The sequence below is a fragment of the Phocoena phocoena genome, chromosome 9, assembly GCF_963924675.1.
Source record: "Phocoena phocoena chromosome 9, mPhoPho1.1, whole genome shotgun sequence".
In the NCBI taxonomy this organism is placed as follows: domain Eukaryota; kingdom Metazoa; phylum Chordata; class Mammalia; order Artiodactyla; family Phocoenidae; genus Phocoena; species Phocoena phocoena.
In genome coordinates this window covers 2,043,391-2,067,912 of record NC_089227.1, presented here as the reverse complement: position 1 = coordinate 2,067,912, position 24,522 = coordinate 2,043,391, and the positions used below count along the sequence as shown (strand labels likewise).

The window sequence follows — 24,522 nt, the reverse complement described above, 5'->3', positions numbered from 1 at the left end:
TCATCAAAAGATATTCATGAAGAAATAGGCAGTACAATAGAAATGTATTCTAAATTTATATCACATTTTTTAGCTTCATCCAAGGTATAGAAATGGGAGTTCTCAAGGCATAATGCTCTATGTAAATCCCTTGAGGGTGGGTATATCCATCTATTCATTTCTCCTTCAGTATCTGAAACAGGGCTTTGCATGTGCTAGAAACTCAACACATTTTTAGTGAAAAAATGAATAATGAAAATTTCTTCACTAAGAACATTCATCTTTTATCTTATTTTGAAGCAATAAATTTCTTCAAAATAAATTTCAACTTGACAGTTATAGGCAATAAATTATTTTCTTAAAATAGAAAAAGATGAGTATTTATTAAGATAATATTTTCAATTCTAATGAATAGTTTATTAAATTATTGAGTGAGTTTTAATATCTAATAATTTTTTCTAGTGCAAACCCGTGGTTATGAACTTTGAGAGTAACCATTTTTAATTGCTTAATGATTTATAGCTTTTTCAAGTACTTTAACATTCCTTGTATTGTTATTCAAAAATGATTCAATGAGATATATTATCATATATTATGATTCTTTGTTGTGCAAATGAAGGAGCTAGACTTCAGAAAGATTAAGTGATTATCCCCAGTTACACAGTTTATGAGAAAGAAAGGCACACCTAAAAGCCAAGTCCTAATCCTCTAAATCAGACTTCTTTCCCATTACACAACATGGCTCTCTCCCAGTGTGGTACTTAAGTGATGCTGAAGTGACAAGGGACCTTACGTCCAAGTTCTGACTCCCAGCCCTGCAGTTCTGATTGTGCGACTTCGGGTGTCAAGTGATCCAGTCTCCTGTTTTCTTTCTTCTGCAACCCTCACGGCTGTAATCCAAATTTTGCCAAGTACCTTGTGTAATGACAACAAATCCCTAGGTGTTCGTGATTATATTGAGTTAGGCTTTGTTCTGGACGCACTGTTTTTATCCCTTTCATATACATTTTTTTATGCTTAATGAGAGCATAACTCATCAATAAAGTATTTATATGCATATATACAAATATAATTACTTGATAGTACGTATAAGTATATGCTATATTATATGTATATGAGTACTGATCATGCCATCTCAGTGCGACAAGCAGATGAGGGGCACATTGTGTACGTGTGTTAGTCTCTTACCACTTAGGCAGCCACACACTTGATGAACTCTGGTTAGTGAAATTCTAACACTAAGTTCATCCTGGCACCCACTGTCAAGAACCACCAGACACAATGACTTTGTCCCTGACTCCTTCAGTGATTCTGTAGGTAAATTTGGATGGTTTTTCTCTGTTAAGAAACTGTTTCGTTATTTTATCTCAATCTCATGTAATTTAAGCTACTGATCACTGTATCTTATTCCTCTATTAGGAAACAGCACTGCACAAGTGACCTCCACAGGAAGCCTTGTATTCCAGAACTTCGAGGAGAGCATGAGTGGGGTTTACACGTGTTTTCTGGAGTATAAACCTACTGTGGAAGAAGTCGTTAAAAATCTCCAACTGAAATATGTTGTATATGGTAAGAAGGGATTTTGATTGTATTTTAACATTTCTTAATGTTTACACATATTTACGTATTTTAACAGGTTTGTTTTAAAGGGATTTTGTTGTGTTTAGTCTCTCTTAATTAAAGAAAAATGTCTGCCTGCCTATATTTTGTGAAGTGCTTTGTAAGGGGTTAGTGGTAAGGGAAGATCATTTTTCTTCAGGGGAATATTGACATGTACAGATCAATTTAAGACAGTGCATAAAAACAGGGTGGTATGGAAATCGTGTTTTCAGAGAATGAGCATGATATTGTACTCCGTACTGCTTTTAAATTCCGAGTATCCTCTTGATGGTGCACTGCCATCCCCGTGACCGGGAACATGAATTGCCACTGTATTAAAATCCCTGTCCAAAAGTAGCTTGATCTGTTGAGGTCTGAGACTGGAGAGGTGAGTTGGTCATGGAGTGGCCAGGAGAATAGCCTGAGTGAAAGTTCCGTCTCACGGCTGGGACCCACGCATGGAGACAGAGTCAGGGTCCTCCAGGCTGTCCGTGTCTCACCTCCAGAGCTTCTGAATATGTTACCCTACAGTAGCAGGTTTTGCAGGTGTAATTAAGATCTTGAGAAGGGTAGACTCTCCTGAATTACTAGCGTGGGCCCAGTGCAGTCACAGGGGTCCTTAAAGAGGAAGGCAGGACAGCCCCAAAGGCAGAAAAAGGAGACGTGGCAGTGAAAGGAGAGGGTGGGGTAGGTGCCACAAGCCAAGGAGGTGGCAGATCTCTGGAGCCTGGTACTTCCAGAGCGAATGTACCTTGATTCCAGCCTTGCAAGACTCACTTTGGACGTCTGATCTCCACAACTGTGAGATAATACATTTGTGTTATTTTAAGCCATGAGGTTTGTGGCTTAAGAAGTTAATATACCATTGGAAGCAATAGGAAGCTCATGCAGCATTGTTTTCACAGCTGGGATGTAGAACAAATGGCAGAATTATTAATGGTTCCCTGATCATTTTTATACACTAAAAAACGGTGTTCCATATATCCAAAGAAAGACATAATTTTCATGAGAAATTATATTAACTTTGTTAGGCAAATAATTTGTTTAAACTTTGTAATCAGTCACGCTTCATTTTTGTTACATAGTTTTTCCTGTAAAATATGATATGTGTTATTTAGTATAGTTTATATAGTTTATAACAAATATACTTTGAAATCTCTCATAAGGGTATATTCACATAAGCTAACAAGTGTAACAGTGCCTAAAATGAATGCTGGTTTATAGTAATGAAAATGATAGCTAATATTTACCAAGCATTTATGCTGTGTTTTTACGTGTAATTATAATAATAACAGCAAAACACATATATTGCTTATTTTCACAAGGCTTTTTTTTTTTTTTTTTGCGGTACGCGGGCCTCTCACCTTTGTGGCCCCTCCCGCTGCGGAGCACAGGCTCCGGACGCACAGGCTCAGCGGCCATGGCTTACGGGCCCAGCCGCTCCGTGGCATGTGGGATCCTCCCAGACCGGGACATGAACCTGCATCCCCTGCACCGGCAGGCGGACTCCCAACCACTGCACCACCAGGGAAGCCCTGCAAGGCTTTTTTTTTTGAAGTGCTTTATTTATATTCAACTTATTTAATTCTCACAACAAACCCGTACAGTAGGTACTGCAATTATCGTTAGACTGTGGGACTCAGATTTCAATCTAGGGGTTCTCGTTCTAGAGTATTTTTATCTCTCTTGATACCTACTGTGCCCCACTGCTATACCAGTGGCAGCAGGATGACACATCATTTAATAAACTGATTTTGGAGACCTACTATTTTTGTGCTTAAAAAAATCATTTAAGTCATTCTGTTTCACTCTAAGGATCCACTTTAGTCTTTCCAATGCCACATGGTATTCCAGATTTTGCTTGCACATTCCTCAGTTGATGATCGTTTCGTGTGTTTCAGATTTTCCCTGCCTCAAACAGCAGTGCGTGGAACCTTGAAATAAGTCCTTCAGTCTCTTCTTCCCTGAGTCCCTCTGTGCGTCTCTGTGTATGAGTCCGTTGCTCATCGATCTGTGTGTAAACACACACACTAGTATTCTTGTATTATAGATGTTGTTAGTATTTTGCTGAGGTGATTCTGTAAGGCAGTATCTTCTACAGGGTTTTCACAGTGTTATTTTGATAATTCTGCTAGTTGCCCTGCAAAGAGTGTACAGTTTGTATCCCCGCCACAGTACACGAGAATCTCATTACCTAAAATGCCCTTAGTATACTGTATCTTGAATTGTTGCCAGTGTAATAGTCTAATAATGGTATTTCATGGCTTTAATGTTTATTTTTTGGTCATTGATGACGTTTTTTGAGTTTTGCTATTTGCGTGGGCTGTGAACAAAAGTTTTGCTTTTGTTGCTTTTACTTTTGGTGTTGGATTAAAAAATTTATCTCTAAGACAGTAAGTCAAAGAGCTTACTGCCTGTATTTTCTGCTAGAAGTTTTATGGTTTCGGGTCTTACATTCAAGTCTTTAATCAATTTTGAGTTGATTTTTGCGCATGGTGTAAGACAGTGGTTACATTCTTTTGAATGTGGCTGGCCAGTTTTCCCAACACCATTTACTGAAGAGACTGTCTATTCCCCATTGTATATTTTTGGCTCCTTTGTTTTAAATTAATTGAGCATTTCTGTATGGGTTTATTTCCGGGCTCTCTGTCTGTTACATTGATCTGTGTGTCTGGTTGTATGCCAATACCACATTGTGTTAATTACTGTAGCTTTGTAATATAGCTTGAAATCAGGGAGCATGATGCCTCCAGCTTTGTTCTTTTTTCTCAAGATTGCTTTGGCTATTTGTGGTCTTTTGTGGTTCCATACAAATTTCTGAGAGTTTTATTTCTGTGAAAAATGCCATTGGAATTTTGATAGTGATTGCATTGGAGCTGTAGATTGCTTTGTGTAGTATTTAATATTTTAACAATATTAATTCTTCCAATCCATGAGCACAGAATGTCTTTCCACTTATTTCTTTCTTCTTCGATTTCTTTTCTTGATGTCTTATAGTTTTCAGTATTTTTACAGAGCCAGAGTTTTCAATTCAATGAAGTCTGATTTATCAGATTTGCTAATTAGTCATGCTTTTGTTGTCAAGTCTAAGAATTCTTTGCCTAGCCATAGGCAAAGATTTTCTCCTTTTTTGTGATAGTTTTGCTTAACATGATGCAGTTTCAGTTAATTTTTGTGTAAGGTGTGAGGTTTAATAATTTTCATTAGGATATCCAATTGCTCCAGCATGATTTCTTGAAGTGTTTTTGTACCTTTGTCAACAGTAAGTTGAGAATATTTGTGTGGGTCTGTTTCTGGGTTTTCTAATTTCTTCCATTGATCTATGGGGTTTGTTCCTCTGCCAGTGTCACTGTGTGGATCACTGTAACTATAGAAACCCTCAGTACCAGGTAGTGTGATTCCTTCCACTATTCTTTATCAAAATATTTTTCTTTTTTAGGGCCCACCCCTTTCCTTATATATTTTAGAATAATCCTATACGTATCTACAGTGTATCTGCTGGAATTTTGGTGGGAATTGCATTCAATCTATAGATAAATTTGGGGGATGTTTGCGATCTCTCTGTTTTTTTCTTTTTGGCCATGCCGTGAGGCATGTGAGATCTTAGTTCCCTGACCAGGGATCGAACCTGTGCCCCCTGCAGTGGAAGTGCTAACCACTGGACGCCAGGGAATTTCCTCTTTCATCTCTATATACATGCTTTCTTAAGTGTATACCTAAGTATGTTATTTTGGGCTTTTTTTGCACAATTGTAAATGATGTTAGATTTCAAATTTTGGATTCCACAGGTTTATTGCTAATATATAGAAAACCGATTTATAAAAAATAAGAAAAAAAACACTTTCTTTGCTCATCCATAAGAAGCAACTCCCCATTTATTCAAGTTTTATCATGAGATTGCAGCAATTCAGTCACATATTCAAGTTCGACTTATAATTCTGTGAAAATACCGAAATATGATACAAAGACACAAAGTGAGCAAATGCTGCAGAAAAAAATGGCACTGATAGACTTGCTTAACGCAGGGTTGCCACAAACCTTCAATTTGTAAAAAATGCAATATCTGCTAAGCACAATAATGTGGAGCACAACAAAACGAGACTTACTGTAAACAAAAAGTGGTTTATTGTTTGTGTCTTGATCTAGAATTTAAAAAAAATGTTTGTAGATTCTTTGTGAGACTGTCATGTCATATGCACATAGGGACAGTTTTGTTTCTGTCTTTTCAATCGTATGCCTCTTATTTTTCTTTTTTTATTGGGGACACTAGGGCTTCTGGTACTCTGTTGAATAAGAATGGTGAGAGCAGATATCCTTGCCTTCTTTGTAATATTAGGGGGACTCATCAAGTCTTTTACTATTAAATGTGGTGTTAGATTGGATTTTACATAGATGCCTTTTATTAGGTTGAGGAAGTTTCCTTCCATTCCAAGTTTGTTGATTTTTAATTTTTTATTGTGAAAGGATGTTGGATTTTGTCAAGTGTTTCTCCTTCATTAATTGAGATAATTGTATATTTTTTATTTTCTGTTTTATTGATATGGTATATTGCATTCATTGATTTTCAAGTGTTGAACCAAGCTTGGTTCCTGGGATAAAATCCCACTTGGTCATGATGTATAATGCTTTCAATATACTGATAGATTCATTTTGCTGGAATGTTGTTGAGAATTTTTGTATCTATATTCATATGAGATATTGGTCTGTAGTTCTGTTTTCTTGTGATATCATTTTTACCTGGGTTTGCTTTCATGATAATACTGAGTATGACTTGGGAATTTTTTCTTTCTCTTCTGACTTTGGAAGAGTTCATTAAGGATTGTTAATGTTTCTTTAAATGTTTGGTAGAATTCATGAGTGAAAACATCTGAGCTTGGGTTTTTCTTCCTGGGTAGTTGTTTTTTCTGATTACTAATTTAATCTCTTTGCTTGGTATAGCTCTATTCATATAGTCTATTTTTTCTTGAGTCAGTTTCAGTAGTGTATGTCTTTTAGAGATTTTTCTATTTCATCTAAGTTATCTAATTTATTGGCATACAGGTTTTTATCGTATCCTTTTGTAATTCTTTTTATTTCTGTAAGGTCAATAATACGGCCTCCTTTTTTATTGATGATTTGTTAATTTGAGTCCTCTCTTTTTTTCTTGATCACTCTAGCTAAAGATTTATAAATTTTGTTGATATCTTCAAATAACTATGTTTTTGTGTCATTGATTCTATTGTTTTTCTATTTTCTATGTCATTTATCTCTGCTTTAATTTTTATTATTTCTTTCCCTCTGCTTGATTTAAGGTTAGTTTTCTCTTTCTTCCCTAGTGTCATAAGGTAAAAGTTTCAATTATTGATTAGAGATCATATTATATTTTATATATATATAATTTTGTATATTTAATTTCCCACAATGTACTGCTTTAGCTGCATTCCATAGGTTATGTTTTTTTTTTCAATTTATATGAAGTTTTTCTTCTAACTTCTCTTTTGATTCTTCTTTGACACATTGGTTACTTAGAATTATGTTGTTCAATTTCCACACATTTGTGAGTTTTTCAAATTTTTCTGTTACTCTAATTTTATTACATTGTGATCAGAGAAAATACTTTGTATTATTTCAGTCCTTTAAAATTTATTGTGATTTGTGGCTTAAAATAGTCTCCATCCTTGCGAATGTGCCAGAGCACTTGAGAATGTATATTCTACTGCTGCCAGGTGGAGAGGTATGTAGATGTCTTTTAGGTATATTTGGTTTCAGCATTATTCAAGTATTCTGTTTCCTTGTTGATCTTCTGCCTAGTTGTTTCATTCATTATTGGAAGTCTCCAAGCAATATTTTGAATTGTTTTTATCATTATTTAATGATATAATCATCATATAATCAAAATAATTATTTCCTTTATCATTTCTGTCAGTTTTTACTTCATTTTGGTGCTTTGTTCTTAGGTGTGTGTATGTTTATAATTGTTCTCTCTTCCTGATAGGTTGTCTTTTTTTATTATAAAAAAATGTTACCCTTTAGCTATAGTAGCATTTTTTGTTTGTTTTAAAGTTTACTTTGCCTGATAATTGAATAGCCATTCCTATTTTCTTGTGATTGCTGTATACAGGATGTATTATTTTGCACCCCATCACTTTCAGTCTATTTGTATCTTTGCATGTAAAATGTGTCTCATGTAGACACTAAATAGTTCATTGCTTTTTAAATCCAGTTTCATAGTCTCTGCCTTTTGATTAGATAATTTAATCCATTCACATTTAATATTATTATTTATATAAGTGGATATACTCTATCTTTTTATTTTATATTTCCCTGTCTCATGTGTTCTTCTATTTCTCATTGTCTTGTGAATTAAGTGAATATTTTCTTTTTTTTTTTTTTTTTTGCGGTACACAGGCCTCTCACTGTTGTGGCCTCTCCCACTTACGGAGCACAGGCTCCGGACGCGCAGGCTCAGCGGCCATGGCTCACGGGCCCAGCCGCTCCGCGGCACGTGGGATCCTCCCAGACCGGGGCACGAACCCGAGTCCCCTGCATCGGCAGGCGGACTCTCAACCACTGCGTCACCAGGGAAGCCCAAGTGAATATTTTCTAATGTAGCATTTTAATTACTTTAATGATTTTTTACTATATATTTTTGGATCATTTCCTTATTGATTGCTCTAGAAGTTACCGCATATATCTTAACCTATCAGAATCAGCTTGACATCTTTACAAACTTAATTCTGGTGAGATAGAGAAACCTTAGTCTTATGTAGATCTATTCCTTTTCCATGCTTTTTGTGGTATTAATATTATACATATTACACCTGTGAATGTTACAAAACTAACAATACATTTTATAATTATTATTTTGTGTAACTTTATGTAGTTTAGAGAAGCTGAAATTAGGAGAGCAAGTGTATATTTATAGATTTTGTTACATTAGCCTTCTTGTTTATCATTTTTTATTTTCTTTAATTGTTTGCTTTTTTTCAAGTTTCCATCTGTAGTCATTTCCTTAGTCTAGTACAGCTTTGCTCCCACCCACATCCATTGTGCTCCTATTGGAAAATATATATTTATGTTTGGTCCCAGTGATACATCATATACAAATTCTTTTATACAATTGCTTTTTAAATCAGTAAAGAGGAAAGAAAGTCGAAGAAATATGCACTTATTCTGTCTATATAATTACATGATTTACTGGAGTGCTTTGTTTTTTTGTGTGGATTCAGATTATTGACTGAGGTTATGTTCTTTCAGTCTTGTTAAAAAACAAAATTCAAGAAAATCTGAAGATCTAATTAGCTTTATTAGGTAATTCATGAATCGGGGAGCATCCCATCTAGCAACTAGAAGGTGGCTCTGAGGGGTTGTATGCTATTAGCAAAAGAAAAGAAAGGATTATTTTTAGACTAGGCCCTCTTTTCTTGAGGGTGTGGGGAAGGGAGTGGCAGAGGTTTTGGTTTTATCATGCAGGTTGCTTCTTCTTCCTCTGGGGACTGGAGGAGGCCTGTGTGATAGATTACTTTACTGTTAGACTAGAAAATTCCAGACTGGTTGATTAGGATTACATTTGTGGGAGAGGTTGAAACTGCCATTAGATTAGATATTAACTGTAGTTTTAGTATCTTGGGGTTTAGCACATGTGACACAATTTTGGGCCTGTGGTTTTCTTTTTAACAGTCTGAAAATCTTTATTTATTTATTCTGTCAGGTCAGATCTACTGTTGAGCTTCTTATTGTGTTTTTCCTTTCAGTGTTTTTCCTTTTTACCTACAGAATTTCCACTTGATTCTTTTTTTTATAATTTTTTATAGATAGTTTCTATTTGATGTGACATTATTAAAATACCTCCCTTCATTAATCATGATTTTCTTTTGTTATTTTAACACATTTATATGAATGCTTTGAAGTCTTTAGTTTTTAATATTTATCTCTAAAAGTGACCACATCTGGTCACTCTTAAACAGGCAATTTCTGCTTCCTAGTTTTTTCCAGTGTATAGGTCATACTTTCCTGTTTCGTTGCATGTCTCATAAATTTGTTTGGAAACTGGACTTTTTAGATAATGTATTGTAGCAACTCTGGGTACTGGTCCATTTCCTTCCCCCACCCTCCAGATTTGTCATAATTTTATCCTGTTTATTTGTTTAGCAACTGGCTAGATTATTTCAGTGAGGTTCACTCCCGCTACCACCATAGTGTGAGGCCTCCAAAGTCTGTCCTAGGAAGGTGCACTTTGGGTGTACCCATAGAGGTTTCATGTATCTGTTGTTTTCAACAATGCCCTGAGGCACAAATTCCTCTAAAACCGATCCAGTTCAGTTTGGGTTCCCCAGGTCTGTTTTGAGATTTGTTCTGACCTCAGGATAGCTCCTTCCCGCTGACACCTCCTCTGTTGCTGTCTGACAAACTAGGCTGCCTACAGTTTCGCCTTCTCCCAGTTGTCTTTCCCCATATTGCCAGTGTTTTTGAAAGTGCCCTGAGGTTTGCGCTTCCCCACAGTTTATCACAAGGACGTCAGTTCCTTTGAGAAGAGGTTCTGAGCTCTCTCTTCTCAGCCTGCTGCTCATCCCCGGCAGATTCTCTGAGCCACTGCTCTGGAGCTGGGGCTGGGGACAGTGGTGTGCTTCTCTGTGAGTGACACACTGCTTTAGGAACTTAGCATCTGTTGGAGGGGGTAGCAGCAGCAGCCCCGGGTCTCCACAGCATGTTTCTTCTGTGTGGACACTTCACATGACGAGCTGGACAAGGCTGAGGGGCTCCCATTGTTTTCAGAATTGCTGCAGCCAGGTTAGAGCCTCCATCTCACAAAGTGGGGAGGTGGAAGGAGGGAGCCTTCACCTCTCAGCTGTACTCACCCACAACTTCCCTTTAGCACCAGGTAGCTCTGGTCTGCATGAGAAAGGCTGACCTCCTGTCCCTTCTTGGGGAGAGGGAGCCTTGTGCCCTTGTCTGCCCCAGTCTGGAGTGGAGTTTCCATCTAGCTTGGATTTCGTTGACTCCTTCATGATCTCTAAAAACCTTTCCTCTTAACTATTTATTTCTGGAATACCAATTAAACATTTGTTAGGGCTCCTTAATTTATCATCCATATCTTTTCACTTGTCTTCCATATATACACATCTTTAAATGTGTTTAAGGTACCATTGTCCAATTTATCAAACCTGTCTTCAGCAGTGTGAAGTCTGCAAGTTTAGCTAGTCTGTTCACTTTCTGTTTTAACTTTGGTGCCGTTTTTCTATTTCAATGACTATACTTTCCATCCCCAGTATTTCCAATTGGATCTTTTTCTTTAAAATCTCCACTTGTTCTTTAGTCATATGTACCGGTTTTTGTTCTATAATTTCCTATTCTTAATTTATTACTTTCTTTAATATTTTGAGATATATATTTCTTTCTTTTATTTTTTAATTTTCATAATGTGTATGAAAACTTGTTCGTACCCATATCCCTCACAAAAATAGGTGTTATTGCTCTCTTATTTGTATAGGGGTATAAAATGTTATGCCACCGTGGTGATTGCATTTTCCTTAGTACTAGCATCTCTGAGCATCTTTTTCTGTGTTTATTATTCCTTTTGAGATTTTCTATTCATATTTTTTACCTGTTTTACTAAGTTATTGTGTTCTTGCCAACTTCCAGTAAGTTCAAATACTCTAACTCTGAGTATAGATCAGTAGTTTTCAAATAGTAATCTATGGACTCCTTGGAGTCCCTGAGTCCCTTTCAAGGGGTCAGTAAGGTGAAAACTGTTTTTGTAATTATACAATGATATTATTTACTGTTTTAACTGTGTTGAGATTTATAGTTGAAGTGGGTAAGCTACTGTGGAACAGTCATCCACAATTACGCAAAAAAGCTGTTAAAATGTTTCTTTCTAACCAACTACATATCTCTATGAGGCAATAAACCAACACACCATATGTCATTGAATGCACAAGTAAGTGTAAGAATCCAGCTGACTTCTATTAAGCAGACCTTAAAGAGCTTTGCAAAATATAAAACAATACTACTGTTCTCACTGATTCTCTTTGAAAAGTGTTATTGTACCTAAAAGTGTACCTAAAAGTTGTACCTAAAAGTGTTATTGTACCTAAAAGTTTTTTTTTATGTTACTGCCTGATGAGTTTCTATCATTTTAAAATGAATTAATAAACATTTTAAAAGCTTTTCAGTTTGAATTTTTTGTATCATAAATAGTGGTAGCTATATCCTACAAAAAAGTTCTTTGGTGGTCCTTAGTGATTTTTAAGAATGTAAAGAGATCCGGAGACCAAAACTTTTGAGAACTCCTGTAGATGTTTATGTCATTTTTTTTTATCATTCCCATTTTTCTAGAGCCGTATATGTCTTTTTTCTTTGAAAGCTTCTGATTTTCCTATGAGGATTTTATTTTTTAAACTGTTGCAGGGATTCCCTGCAAGGACTTGCTGGCCTCAGCAGAGTTGTACTCAAGGCTAAGGTGAGGGACACACAGTAGGAATGGCAGGGGGAAAGTCACGGCCAGAGCCAGGTGAAATCCACGTACAGGACTGCTGTGCTATCCTTCCTGTGTGAGGTTGCATTGAGCCCCCTCCTTTCCTTAGTGGTAAAAATCCAGTAACCCCTGTGCCGACTTAGCACCCAGGCGCTGATTGGGAGCTAGTCCTGAAGGCTCCCTCTGCCTGACAACGACAGAAGTCCCAAACTCCCAGAGGTGCAGGGTTCAGTTCCTCAGGTGGGGAAACAGTTTTATCACATGGGGAGCAATGCCTGTCCGTTTAGGGAAATACTTACCAGCCAAGGGCCAATCCTGTAGGCAGCCTCCAGCCTGCTGTGTTCTCTTTTATACAACTTGTTAATAACTCATTTACAAGCGGATCCTGAGTTGCTGTGTGTGTAAATGTGTACTTCTCCCAGAGATAAGAAGCTGTCTTCAGAAAAGGACACTTTTGATAGAGTTTTTGAGGGCATTTTGAAGATATTGTGGCTTATATTCAGATTTCTTTCTATCAAATGTAATAGCATGATACATGCCGGATTTCTGGAAGGAAAAAGGAGTTCTTTGTTAGCCCATGAACCAGAGGAGTGCTTGCTCTGTCTGCAGTCCTTGCTGGGAGCCTTGCTGCAGCTTCCAGGTCCATCTGATAAGGTTCACTCTTCAACATGGTTCTTGTATGTATCACATCACACAGCTTTGATGTGATAAATCATGATATAATCAATATAAATCAGTCATTTATCATATGGGAATATATGTGTCAGTAAATGCATGATATTGATAGGTTTTTAAGATTTATGTCTCAATGTGACATTGTTTTTCAGTTTTCTTATTCACAGTTTCATGGACCTTTTTGGTGTGATGACACAAATCGTTCTTCAGCTTACAGAGTGTTTTCCCTGTTTGTCCCCTGATTAACTTCTCCTTTGTCTGCTCTGTTCTCTCCTGGAACTCCTTCACTTTAACATAGGCTATCTGGGATCTCTCTTCCTTTTCTCTTCTTTTGCTCTTGTCATTTTGTTTCTAATTTTGATCTATGCTATGTGAGAATTTCATTACTTCATCTCCAAACATATTTTTAACCTTGTTTTCATTTATTACTTCAATTAATTTTTAAATTTTCTGTATTTGTATTTAAAAATTTTTTCCAGGATGCTTTTCGTATTTAGCATCACTTCTCTTCTACAATAGCTTTATAATAGTTTTATGGATATACTTTCTATCCTTACTAGTTAGAATTTTAAAAACTTATTTCTAAATGCTTCCTACATTAATTTTCTTTTATGTTATTTTCCCTTGCTTTTTCATTTTCATGCTTTTCTTTTTTAATTATTTATTTATTTTTTGGCTGTGTTGGGTCTTCGTTTCTGTGCGAGGGCTTTCTCTAGTTGCGGCAAGCGGGGGCCACTCTTCATCACGGTGTGCGGGCCTTTCACTGTCACGGGCTCTCTTGTTGTGGGGCACAGGATCCAGATGGGCAGGCTCAGTAGTTGTGGCTCACGGGCCTAGTTGCTCTGCAGCATGTGGGATCTTCCCAGACCAGAACTTGAACCCGTGTCCCTTGCACTGGCAGGCAGATTCTCAACCACTGTGCCACCAGGGAAACCCCTTCATGCTTTCCTTTAGTGATTTTGGAACTCCCCAGATTTGGTTAGGAGAATCTGTGGTTTTCATTCATGTTTGTAAATGAATTAGAAGCTGTCTGGTCTCAACCTTGAATACAAAGGCTTATAGTAGCTTGGTCTGTGCACTCAATTTTGGCTTAAATGAGCAGATAGGAAAGTGAACGGTGGTGGCTATCACTTTAGTGCGAGTGGAGAGTGTCTCCTCAGCAGGCCCCTTGATTAACAAAAGTAGCAACAGAGCTCCCTGTCTCAGAAGGTAAACTTTTCTGATTTCTAGTACCATGGATTTATCATTTTTATATTTCTTGTGCCATTTCAGTGAGATTTTGAAACGGATAGAAAAAAAAACCCTATTCTCAGTTTCAGGTGTTGTAACTGAACTCAATAAAGCTTTTAGATATGTTAGAAACATAGTTTTTTTTTGCCTATTGTTGGCAATTATATGACACTCTTTTCTTCTAAGATGAATATTTATTTATTTACATCTTTATTGGAGTATAATTGCTTTACAATGTGGTGTGTTAGTTTCTGCTTTATAACAAAGTGAATCAGTTATACATATACATATGTTCCCATATCTCTTCCCTCTTGCGTCTCCCTCCCTCCCACCCTCCCTATCCCACCCCTCCAGGTGGTCACAAAGCACGGAGCTGATCTCCCTGTGCCATGCGGCTGCTTCCCACTAGCTATCTACCTTATGTTTGGTAGTGTATATATGTCCATGCCACTCTCTCGCTTTGTCACAGCTTACCCTTCCCCCTCCCCATATCCTCAAGTCCATTCTCTAGTAGGTCTGTGTCTTTATTCCTGTTTTACCCCTAGGTTCTTCATGACACTTTTTTTTAATTCCATATATATGTGTTAGCATACGGTATTTGTCTTTCTCTTTCTGACTTACTTCACTCTGTATGACATACTCTGGGTCTATCCACCTCATTACAAATAGCTCAATTTTGTTTCTTTTTATGGCTGAGTAATATTCCATTGTATATATGTGCCACATCTTCTTTATCCATGCATCCAATGATGGACACTTAGGTTGTTTCCATCTCTGGGCTATTGTAAATAGAGCTGCAATGAACATTTTGGTACATGACTCTTTTTGAATTATGGTTTTCTCAGGGTATATGCCCAGTAGTGGGATTGCAGGGTGCTATGGTAGTTCTGTTTGTAGTTTTTTTTTTTTTTTTTTGTGGTACGCAGGCCTCTCACTCCTGCGGCCTCTCCCACTGCAGAGCACAGGCTCCGGACGCGCAGGCCCAGCGGCCATGGCCCACGGGCCCAGCCGCTCCGCGGCATGCGGGATCCTCCCAGACCGGGGCATGAACCCGTGCCCCCCGCACCGGCAGGAGGACTCCCAACCACTGCGCCACCAGGGAAGCCCTGTTTGTAATTTTTTAAGGAACCTCCATACTGTTCTCCATAGTGGCTGTACCAATTCACATTCCCACCAGCACTGCAAGAGTGTTCCCTTTTCTCCACACCCTCTCCAGCATTTATTGTTTCTAGATTTTTTGATGATGGCCATTCTGACTGGTGTGAGATGACATCTCATTGTGGTTTTGATTTGCATTTCTCTAATGATTAATGATGTTGAGCATTCTTTCATGTGTTTGTTGGCAATCTGTATATCTTCTTTGGAGAAATGTCTATTTAGGTCTTCCGCCCATTTTTGGATTGGGTTGTTTGTTTTTTTTGTTATTGAGCTGCAAGATCTGCTTATAAATTTTGGAGATTAATCCTTTGTCAGTTGCTTCATTTACAAATATTTTCTCCCTTTCTGAGGGTTATCTTTTGGTCTTGTTTATGGTTTCCTTTGCTGTGCAAAAGCTTTGAAGTTTCATTAGGTCCCATTTGTTTATTTTTGTTATTATTTCCATTTCTCTAGGAGGTGGGTCAAAAAGGATCTTGCTGTTATTTATGTCGTAGAGTGTTCTGCCTATGTTTTCCTCTAAGAGTTTGATAGTTTCTGGCCTTACATGTAGGTCTTTAATCCATTTTGAGCTTATTTTTGTGTATGGTGTTAGGGAGTGATCTAATCTCATACTTCTACATGTACCTGTCCAGTTTTCCCAGCACCACTTATTGAAGAGGCTGTCCTTTCTCCACTGTACATTCCTGCCTCCTTTATCAAAGATAAGGTGACCATATGTGCGTGGGTTTATCTCTGGGCTTTCTATCCTGTTCCATTGATCTACCTTTCTGTTTTTGTGCCAATACTATACTGTCTTGATTACTGTAGCTTTGTAGTATAGTCTGAAGTCAGAGAGCCTGATTCCTCCAGCTCCGTTTTTTGTTCTCAAGATTGCTTTGGATATTCTGGGTCTTTTGTGTTTCCATACAAATTGTGATATTTTTTGTTCTAGTTCCGTGAAAAATGCCAGTGGTAGTTTGATAGGGATTGCATTGAATCTGTACATGGCTTTGGGTAGTATAGTCATTTTCACAATGTTGATTCTTCCAATCCAAGAACATGGTATATCTCTCTATCTATTTGTATCATCTTCAGTTTCTTTCATCAATGTCTTACAATTTTCTGCATACAGGTCTTTTGTCTCCTTAAGTAGGTTTATTCCTAGATATTTTATTGTTTTTGTTGCAGTGGTAAATGGGAGTGTTTTCTTCATTTCACGTTCAGATTTTTCATCATCAGTGTATAGGAATGCCAGAGATTTCTGTGCATTAATTTTGTATCCTGCTCCTTTACCAGATACATTGATTAGCTCTAGTAGTTTTCTGGTAGCATCTTTAGGATTCTCTATGTATAGTATCATGTCATCTGCAAAAAGTGACAACTTTACTTCTTCTTTTCTGATTTGGATTCCTTTTATTTCCTTTCTTCTCTGATTGCTGTGGCTAAAACTTCCAAAGCTATGTTGAATAAGAGTGGTGAGAGTGGGCAACCTTGTGTTGTTCCTGATGTTAGTGGAAATGCTTTCAGTTTTTCACCATGAGGACGATGTTGGCTGTGGGTTTGTCATATATGGGCTTTATTATGTTGAGGAAAGTTCCCTCTATGCCTACTTTCTGCAGGGTTTTTGTCATAAATGGGTGTTGAATTTTGTCTAAAGCTTTCTCTGCATCTATTGAGATGATCATATGGCTTTTCTTCTTCATTTGTTAATATGGTATATCACATTGATTGATTTGCGTATATTGAAGAATCCTTGCATTCCTGGAATAAAACCCACTTGATCATGGTGTATGATCCTTTTACTGTGCTGTTGGATTCTGTTTGCTAGTATTTTGTTGAAGATTTTTGCATCTGTTCATCAGTGATATTAGCCTGTAGTTTTCTTTGTGACATCCTTGTCTGGTTTTGGTATCAAGGTGATGGTGGCCTCGTAGAATGAGTTTGGGAGTGTTCCTCCCTCTGCTATATTTGGGAAGAGTTTGAGAAGGATAGGTGTTAGCTCTTCTGTAAATGTTTGATAGAATTCGCCTGTGAAGCCATCTTGTCCTGGGCTTCTGTTTGTTGGAAGATTTTTAATCACAGTCTCAATTTCAGTGCTTGTGATTGGTCTGTTCATATTATCTATTTCTTCCTGATTCAGTCTTGGCAGGTTGTGCATTTCTAAGAATTTGTCCATTTCTTCCAGGTTGTCCATTTTATTGGCATAGAGTTGCTTGTAGTAATCTCTCCTGATCTTTTGTATTTCTGCAGTGTCAGTTGTTACTTCTCCTTTTCATTTCTAATTCTATTGGTTTGAGTCTTCTCCCTTTTTTTCTTGATGAGTCTGGCTAATGGTTTATCAATTCTGTTTATCTTCTCAAAGAACCAGCTTTTAGTTTTATTGATCTTTGCTATCGTTTCCTTCATTTCCTTTTCATTTATTTCTGATCTGATTTTTATGATTTCTTTCCTTCTGCTAACATTGGATATTTTTTGTTCTTCTTTCTCTAATTGCTTTAGGTGCAAGGTTAGGTTGTGTATTCGAGATGTGTCCTGTTTCTTAAGGTAGGATTGTAGTGCTATAAACTTCCCTCTTAGAACTGCTTTTGCTGCATCCCATAGGTTTTGGCTCGTCGTGTCTCCATTGTCAGTTGTTTGTACGTATTTTTGGATTTCCTCTTTCATTTCTTCAGTGATCACTTCGTTATTAAGTAGTGTATTGTTTAGCCTCCCTGTGTTTGCATTTTTTACAGACCTTTTCCTGTAATTGATATATATAGTTTCATAGCATTGTGTTCGGAAAAGATACTTGATACAATTTCATTTTTCTGAAATTTACCAAGGCTTGATTTGTGACCCAAGATATGAACTATCCTGGAGAATGTTCCAGGAACACTTGAGAAAAATGTGTATTCTGTTGTTTTTGGATGGAATGTCCTATAAATATCAATTAAGTCCATCTTGTTTAATGTATTATTTAAAGCTTGTGTTTCCTTATTTATTTTCATTTTGGATGATCTGTCCATGGGTGAAAGTGGGGTGTTAAAGTCCCCTACTATGAATGTGTTACTGTCAATTACCCCTTTTATGGCTGTTAGTATTTGCCTTATGTATTGAGGTGCTCCTATGTTGGGTGCATAAATATTTACAATTGTTATATCTTCTTCTTGGATTGATCCCTTGATCATTATGTAGTGTCCTTTGTCTCTTCTAATAGTCTTTATTTTAAAGTCTATTTTGTCTGATACGAGAATTGCTACTCCAGCTTTCTTTTGGTTTCCATTTGCATGGAATATCTTTTTCCATTCCCTTACTTTCAGTCTGTATGTGTTTCTAGGTCTGAAGTAGGTCTCTTGTAGACAGCATATATATGGGTCTTGTTTATGTATCCATTCAGCCAATCTGTGTCTTTTGGTGGGAGCATTTAGTCCATTTACATTTAAGGTAATTATCGATATGTATGTTCCTATTCCCATTTTCTATATTGATTTGGGTTCGTTATTATAGGTCGTTTCCTTCTCTTGCCTTTCTTATCTAGAGAAGTTCCTTTAGCATTTGTTGTAAAGCTGGTTTGGTGGTGCTGCACTCTCTTAGCTTTTGCTTGTCTGTAAAGATTTTAATTTCTCCATCAAATCTGAATGAGATCCTTGCTGGGTAGAGTAATCTTGGTTGCAGGTTTTTCTTCTTCGCTTTAAATATGTCCTGCCAGTCCCTTCTGGCTTGCAGAGTTTCTGCTGAAAGATCAGCTGTTAAACTTATGGGGATTCCCTGTGTGTTATTTGTTGTTTTTCCTTTGCTTCTATTGATATGTTTTCTTTGTGCTTAATTTTTGACAGTTTGATTAATATGTGTCCTGGCATATTTCTCCTTGGATTTATCCTGTATGGGACTCTCTGTGCTTCCTGGACTTGATTAACTATTTCCTTTCCCATATTAGGGAAGTTTTCAGCTATAGTCTCTTCAAATATTTTCTCAGTCCCTTTCTTTTTCTTTTCTTCTTCTGGAACCCCTATAATTCGAATGTTGGTGCATTTAATGTTGTCCCAGATGTCTCTGAGACTGTCCTCAGTTCTTTTCATTCTTTTTTCTTTATTCTGCTCTGCAGTAGTTATTTCCACTATTTTATCTTCCAGGTCACTTACCCGTTCTTCTGCCTCAGTTATTCTGCTATTGATCCCATCTAGAGTATTTTTCATTTCGTTTATTGTGTTACTCATCGTTGTTTGTTTCATCTTTAGTTCTTCTAGGTCTTTGTTAAATGTTTCTTGCATTTTGTCTATTCTATTTCCAAGATTTTGGATCATCTTTACTAATATTTTTCTGAATTCTTTTTCAGGTAGACTGCCTATTTCCTCTTCATTTGTTAGGTCTGGTGGGTTTTTATCTTGCTCCTTCGTCTGCTGTGTGTTTTTCTGTCTCTCATTTTGCTTATCTTACTGTGTTTGGGTTCTCCTTTTTGCAGGCTGCAGGTTCATAGTTCCCATTGTTTTTGGTGTCTTTCCCCAGTGGCTAAGGTTGGTTCAGTGGGTTATATAGGCTTCCTGGTGGAGGGGACTAGTGCCTGTGTTCTGGTGGATGAGGCTGGATCTTGTCTTTCTGGTTGGCAGATCCACATCTGGTGGTGTGTTTTGGGGTGTCTGTGGACTTATGATTTTAGGCAGCCTCTCTGCTAACGGATGGGGTTGTGTTCCTGTCTTGCCAGTTGTTTGGCATAGGGTGTCCAGCACTGTAGCTTGCTGGTCATTGAGTGAAGCTGGGTGCTGTGTTGAGATGGAGATCTCTGGGAGATTTTTGCCATTTTATATTATGTGGAGCTAGGAGGTCTCTTGTGGACCAGTGTCCTGAAGTTGGCTCTGCCATCTCAGAGGCACAGCACTGACTCTGCAACACCAAATGCCTTTCATCCACACGGCTCAGAATAAAAGGAAGAAAAAGTAGAAAGAAAGAATTAGTAGAAGTTGTAAGAAAGAAAGAAAGAAAGAAAGGAGGGAGGGAGGAAGGAAGGAAGAAGGGAAGGAAGGAAGGAAAAGAAAAAGAAAGAAGATAGAGTAAAATAAAATAAAATAAGATAAAATACAATAAAGTTATTAAAACAAAAAATAACTATTAAGAAAAAAAAAATGGGCAGATAGAACCCTAGAACAAATGGTGGAAGCAAAGCTATACAGACAAAATCTCACACAGAAGCATACACATACAGTCACAAAAAGAGGAAAAGGGGAAAAAATCATAAATGTTGCTCTCACAGTCCACCTCCTCAATTTGGAATGATTCATTGTCTAAAGGAGGGAAGGAAGGAAAGAAAGAAAGATGATAAAGTAAAATAAAATAATGTTATTAAAATAAAATATAATTATTAAGAAAAAAAAATACGGACGGATAGAACCCTAGGACAAATGGTGGAAGCAAAGCTATACAGACAAAATCTCACACAGAAGCATACACATACACACTTACAAAAAGAGGAAAATATCATAAATCTTGCTCTCACAGTCCACCTCCTCAATTTGGGATGATTCGTTGTCTATTCAGGTATTCCACAGATGCAGGTACATCCAGTTGATTGTGGAGCTTTAATCCACTGTTTCTGAGGCTTCTGGGAGAGATTTCCCTTTCTCTTTGTTTGCACAGCTCCTGGGGTTCAGCTTTGGATTTGGCCCCGCCTCTGCATGTAGGTCGCTGGAGGGCATCTGTTCTTCGCTCAGACAGGACGGGGTTAAAGGAGCCGCTGAATCGGGGGCTCAGGCTCACTCAGGCCGGGGGGAGGGAGGGGCACGGAGTGCGGGACAAGCCTGTGGCGTCAGAGGCCGGCGTGATGTTGCACCAGCCTGAAGCATACTGTACATTCTCCCCGGGAAGTTGTCCCTGGATCATGGGACCCTGGCAGTGGCAGGCTGCACAGGCTCCCCAGAAGTGGGGTGTGGATAGCGACCTGTGCTCACACACAGGCTTCTTGGTGGCAGCAGCAGCAGCCTTATTGTCTCACGCCCGTCTCTGGGGTCCGCGCTTTTAGCCATGGCTCTCGCCCGTCTCTAGAGCTCCTTTAAGCAGCGCTCTTAATCCCCTCTCCTCGCGCACCAAGAAACAAAGAGGGAAGAAAAGTCTTTTGCCTCTTCAGCAGGTCCAGACTTTTCCCCGGATTCCCTCCCGGCCAGCCGTGGCACACTAACTCCCTGCAGGCTGTGTTCACGCCGCCAACCCCAGTCCTCTCCCTGCGCTCAGACTGAAGCCCCAGCCTCTGCTCCCAGCCCCACCCGCCCCGACGGTGAGCAGACAAGCCTCTCAGGCTGGTGAGTGCCGGTGGGCACCGATCCTCTGTGCTGGAATCTCTCCACTTTGCCCTCCACACCCCTGTGGCTGCTCTCTCCCCCGTGGCTCCGAAGCTTTCCCCCTCCGCCACCCGCAGTCTCCACGCACAAAGGGGCTTCCTAGTGTGTGGAAACCTTTCCTCCTTCACAGCTCGCTCCCACTGGTGCGGGTTCCATCCCTATTCTTTTGTCTCTGTTTTTTCTTTTTTCTTTTGCCCTACCCAGGTACGTGGGGAGTTTCTTGCCTTTTGGGAGGTCTGAGGCCTTCTGCCAGCGTTCAGTAGGTGTTCTGTAGGAGTTGTTCCACGTGTAGATGTATTTCTGGTGTATCTGTGGGGAGGAAGGTGATCTCCGCGTCTTACTCTTCTGTCATCTTCCCCTCGTTCCCTAAGATGAATATTTAAACTTAGGGAAGTCTCATACCTGAGTTTGAGGCAGCATGACATGGTGGTTAAGGGCACAGACTCTGGGCTAGGCTCCTCAGCTAGAGTCTCAGTTTTGATTGCACAGGCATTAGGCATGTGACATAGTTTCCCTCAATACATGCTGGATGTGAAGATTATACCAATCTTTAATAATCTTAGGAGATTTAAATGAGTTTCTATTTTTAAAGTGCCTATAACAGCATTTGTCACTTAGTAGCTGCTAGATAAGTGCTTGTTAAATTAAAAAAATACTTATATATGGCTGTATATAGAAACATATACAGTTCACCTTTGAACAACATGGGTTTGAACTGTGTGGGTCCATTATACATGGATGTTTTCAGTAGCAAATACTGCAGTACCACACGATCCACATCCACACATTGCAGAACCCTGGATTCAGAGGAATGTGGGTGAGGAGGGCTGACTATAAATTATACATGTATTTTCAACTGGGGGTGTGGTTGGTGTTCCTAACTCTAACCCTGCGTTGTTCAAGGGTCAGATGTATTCCAAATAATGATTTCTCTTGAATAGCTGAAATATATTTGAATTGCTTAAATAACCATTGCTGTATTGTTCTCTGTTTAATTTTTTGCAGCTTATCGTGAGCCACATTATTATTACCAGTTCACAGCTCGATATCATGCAGCTCCCTGTAATACTATCTATAATGTTTCTTTTGAGAAGAAACTTCTTGAGATTTTAAGCAAATTGGTTCTTGACCTTTCATGTCAAGTTTTCTTACTGAAGTCTGAATGCCATCATGTTAAAATGCAAAGAGCTGGTTTGCAAAATGAATTGTTTTTTACATTTTCAGGTAAGTATATGCAATTCTTTAAAGAAAACAAAGTTAGACTGCAAAACTAATCTTAGAGACCTGAGTTACTAGTGGCATTTTTAGAATGTAAATGCTATAGATCTGAATGTTTCATATTCTTTACTTTCACTTCTTAGATCTTATAGCAGCCCCCAAATACATTTCTGCTGATTCATGTACTTAATGAAAAGTTTGGGTTCCCAAATAACTTAAACATTGCTATGATAATTTACTATAGAATGGAATTTAGTATGAGGAATATCTATCATGATATTTAGCTACAAAGATTTAATTTGTAAAAGCATGTAATTATATAATAAGCTAGGTTAACACTTTAGACCAGAGGGACTGTTCTGACAGCTTAGGTTGCTTTTCCTAACAATGCAGAGCAAAAGCCCAGTATATTCTGGAAAACCAAGAATTGGACTGAATATCTGAAGACTTTAGATTTATAAAGGGCCCGTTTATGAATGAGCATTTAGGAATACCCATGCATGTGTTCTTAATGGGTCCCAGTAGCAAGAGGACCCCCTCCACTTTTCATCTCAAATGGTATGTTGCTGTTTCCTTTCTTTCTTCTTTACCCTCTGTCCTTGATTCCTTTACTGTCAGTGTTTGTTTACACTTACCCATTTCTCTGATATTCCCCCTCTCTTTCTTGGCCATCTAGGATTGAATGTTTAGATACAAGTGAGAGGTGCGAAGCTTTCAGAGAAAAGAATAAGAGGTGTTCAACCCCATTTTCACTATCTTTTATCTTCCTTACTTCTTCTCTCCAGAAAAAATTTTGAGAGTTGTTCTCCAGCCCCTAAGGCAAATTATGAAGGATAGTCTGAGTCTTTCTTTAGCTCATCAAAGACCCACTGTTAGCATTCATGAGAGTTATGGTGTCATTGTACCTGGTGTATTGAATAGGTGCTATTAATAGGCATTTAATAGTCTTGAGAAAAGCTGAAAGTGTACTTGAACCCATAAAAGGAAAGAGATGATTTTCAATAGAAATTAGTTCACTGTGGGCTTAATTTGCATTTCTCTAATGACTCATGATGTTGAGCATCTTTTCATGTGCTTATTGACCATTCATATATTTTTTTGGAGAAAAGTCCATTCAAGTCCTTTGCCCAATTTTGATTTTTTTCCCTAGCTTTATTGATATATAATTGACATATAACACTATGTTAGTTCAAAGTGTACAACATAAGGATTTGATGTATCTATATATTGCAAAATGTTTACCATAATAAGGTTAAACACATAGATCTTCTCACATAGTTTTAATTTATTTATTTCTGCAGTAAGAACTTTTAAAATCTACTCTTCTAGCAACTTTCAGATATATACAATACAGTATTATTAACTATATTCACCAAGCTCTGCGTTACATCCTGAATTTATTTGTACCCTTTGTCTTCCTTCATTCATTTCCCTCACCCCCAATCCATGCCCCTGGCAATCATCAATCTGTTCTCCTTTTCTGAGTTCAGTTTTTGTAGATTCCACATATAAGTAAGGTCATACAGTATTTGTCTTTCTCTGACTTGTTTCACTTAACAAAATGCCCTCAAGTTTTATCTGTGTTGTTACACATGGCAGAATCTCCTTCATTTTTATGGCTGAATAATATTCCTGTGTGTGTGTGTGTGTGTGTGTGTGTGTGTGTAGCATATTTTCTTTATCTGTTCATCTGTTGATGGATACTTAGGTTGTTTCTATGTCTTACCTATGGTAAATGGTGCCACATTGAACACGTGGGTACAGATATCTCTAAGAGATAGTGATTTCATTTTCATTTCCTTCAGATGTATATCCAGAAGTGGAATTGCTGGATCATATGGTAGTTCTATTTTTTTTTTTTTTTTTTTTTAACCTTTTGAGGAACCTCCCTGCTATTTTCCATAGTAGCTGTACCAATTC

The 24,522-nt window shown here is 37.9% G+C and overlaps 1 protein-coding gene across 1 annotated transcript in view; it reads left to right on the top strand.

Moving 5' to 3' along the window:
- ZPBP (zona pellucida binding protein) overlaps window positions 1-24,522 on the top strand; it is a 103,333-nt gene that overhangs the window by 17,837 nt on the left and 60,974 nt on the right. Inside the window, exons 4-5 of the mRNA XM_065884128.1 lie at window positions 1,399-1,548; window positions 22,390-22,608. Of these exons, the coding sequence (XP_065740200.1) occupies window positions 1,399-1,548; window positions 22,390-22,608 (369 nt within the window). The remainder of the gene's footprint in view (window positions 1-1,398; window positions 1,549-22,389; window positions 22,609-24,522) is intronic.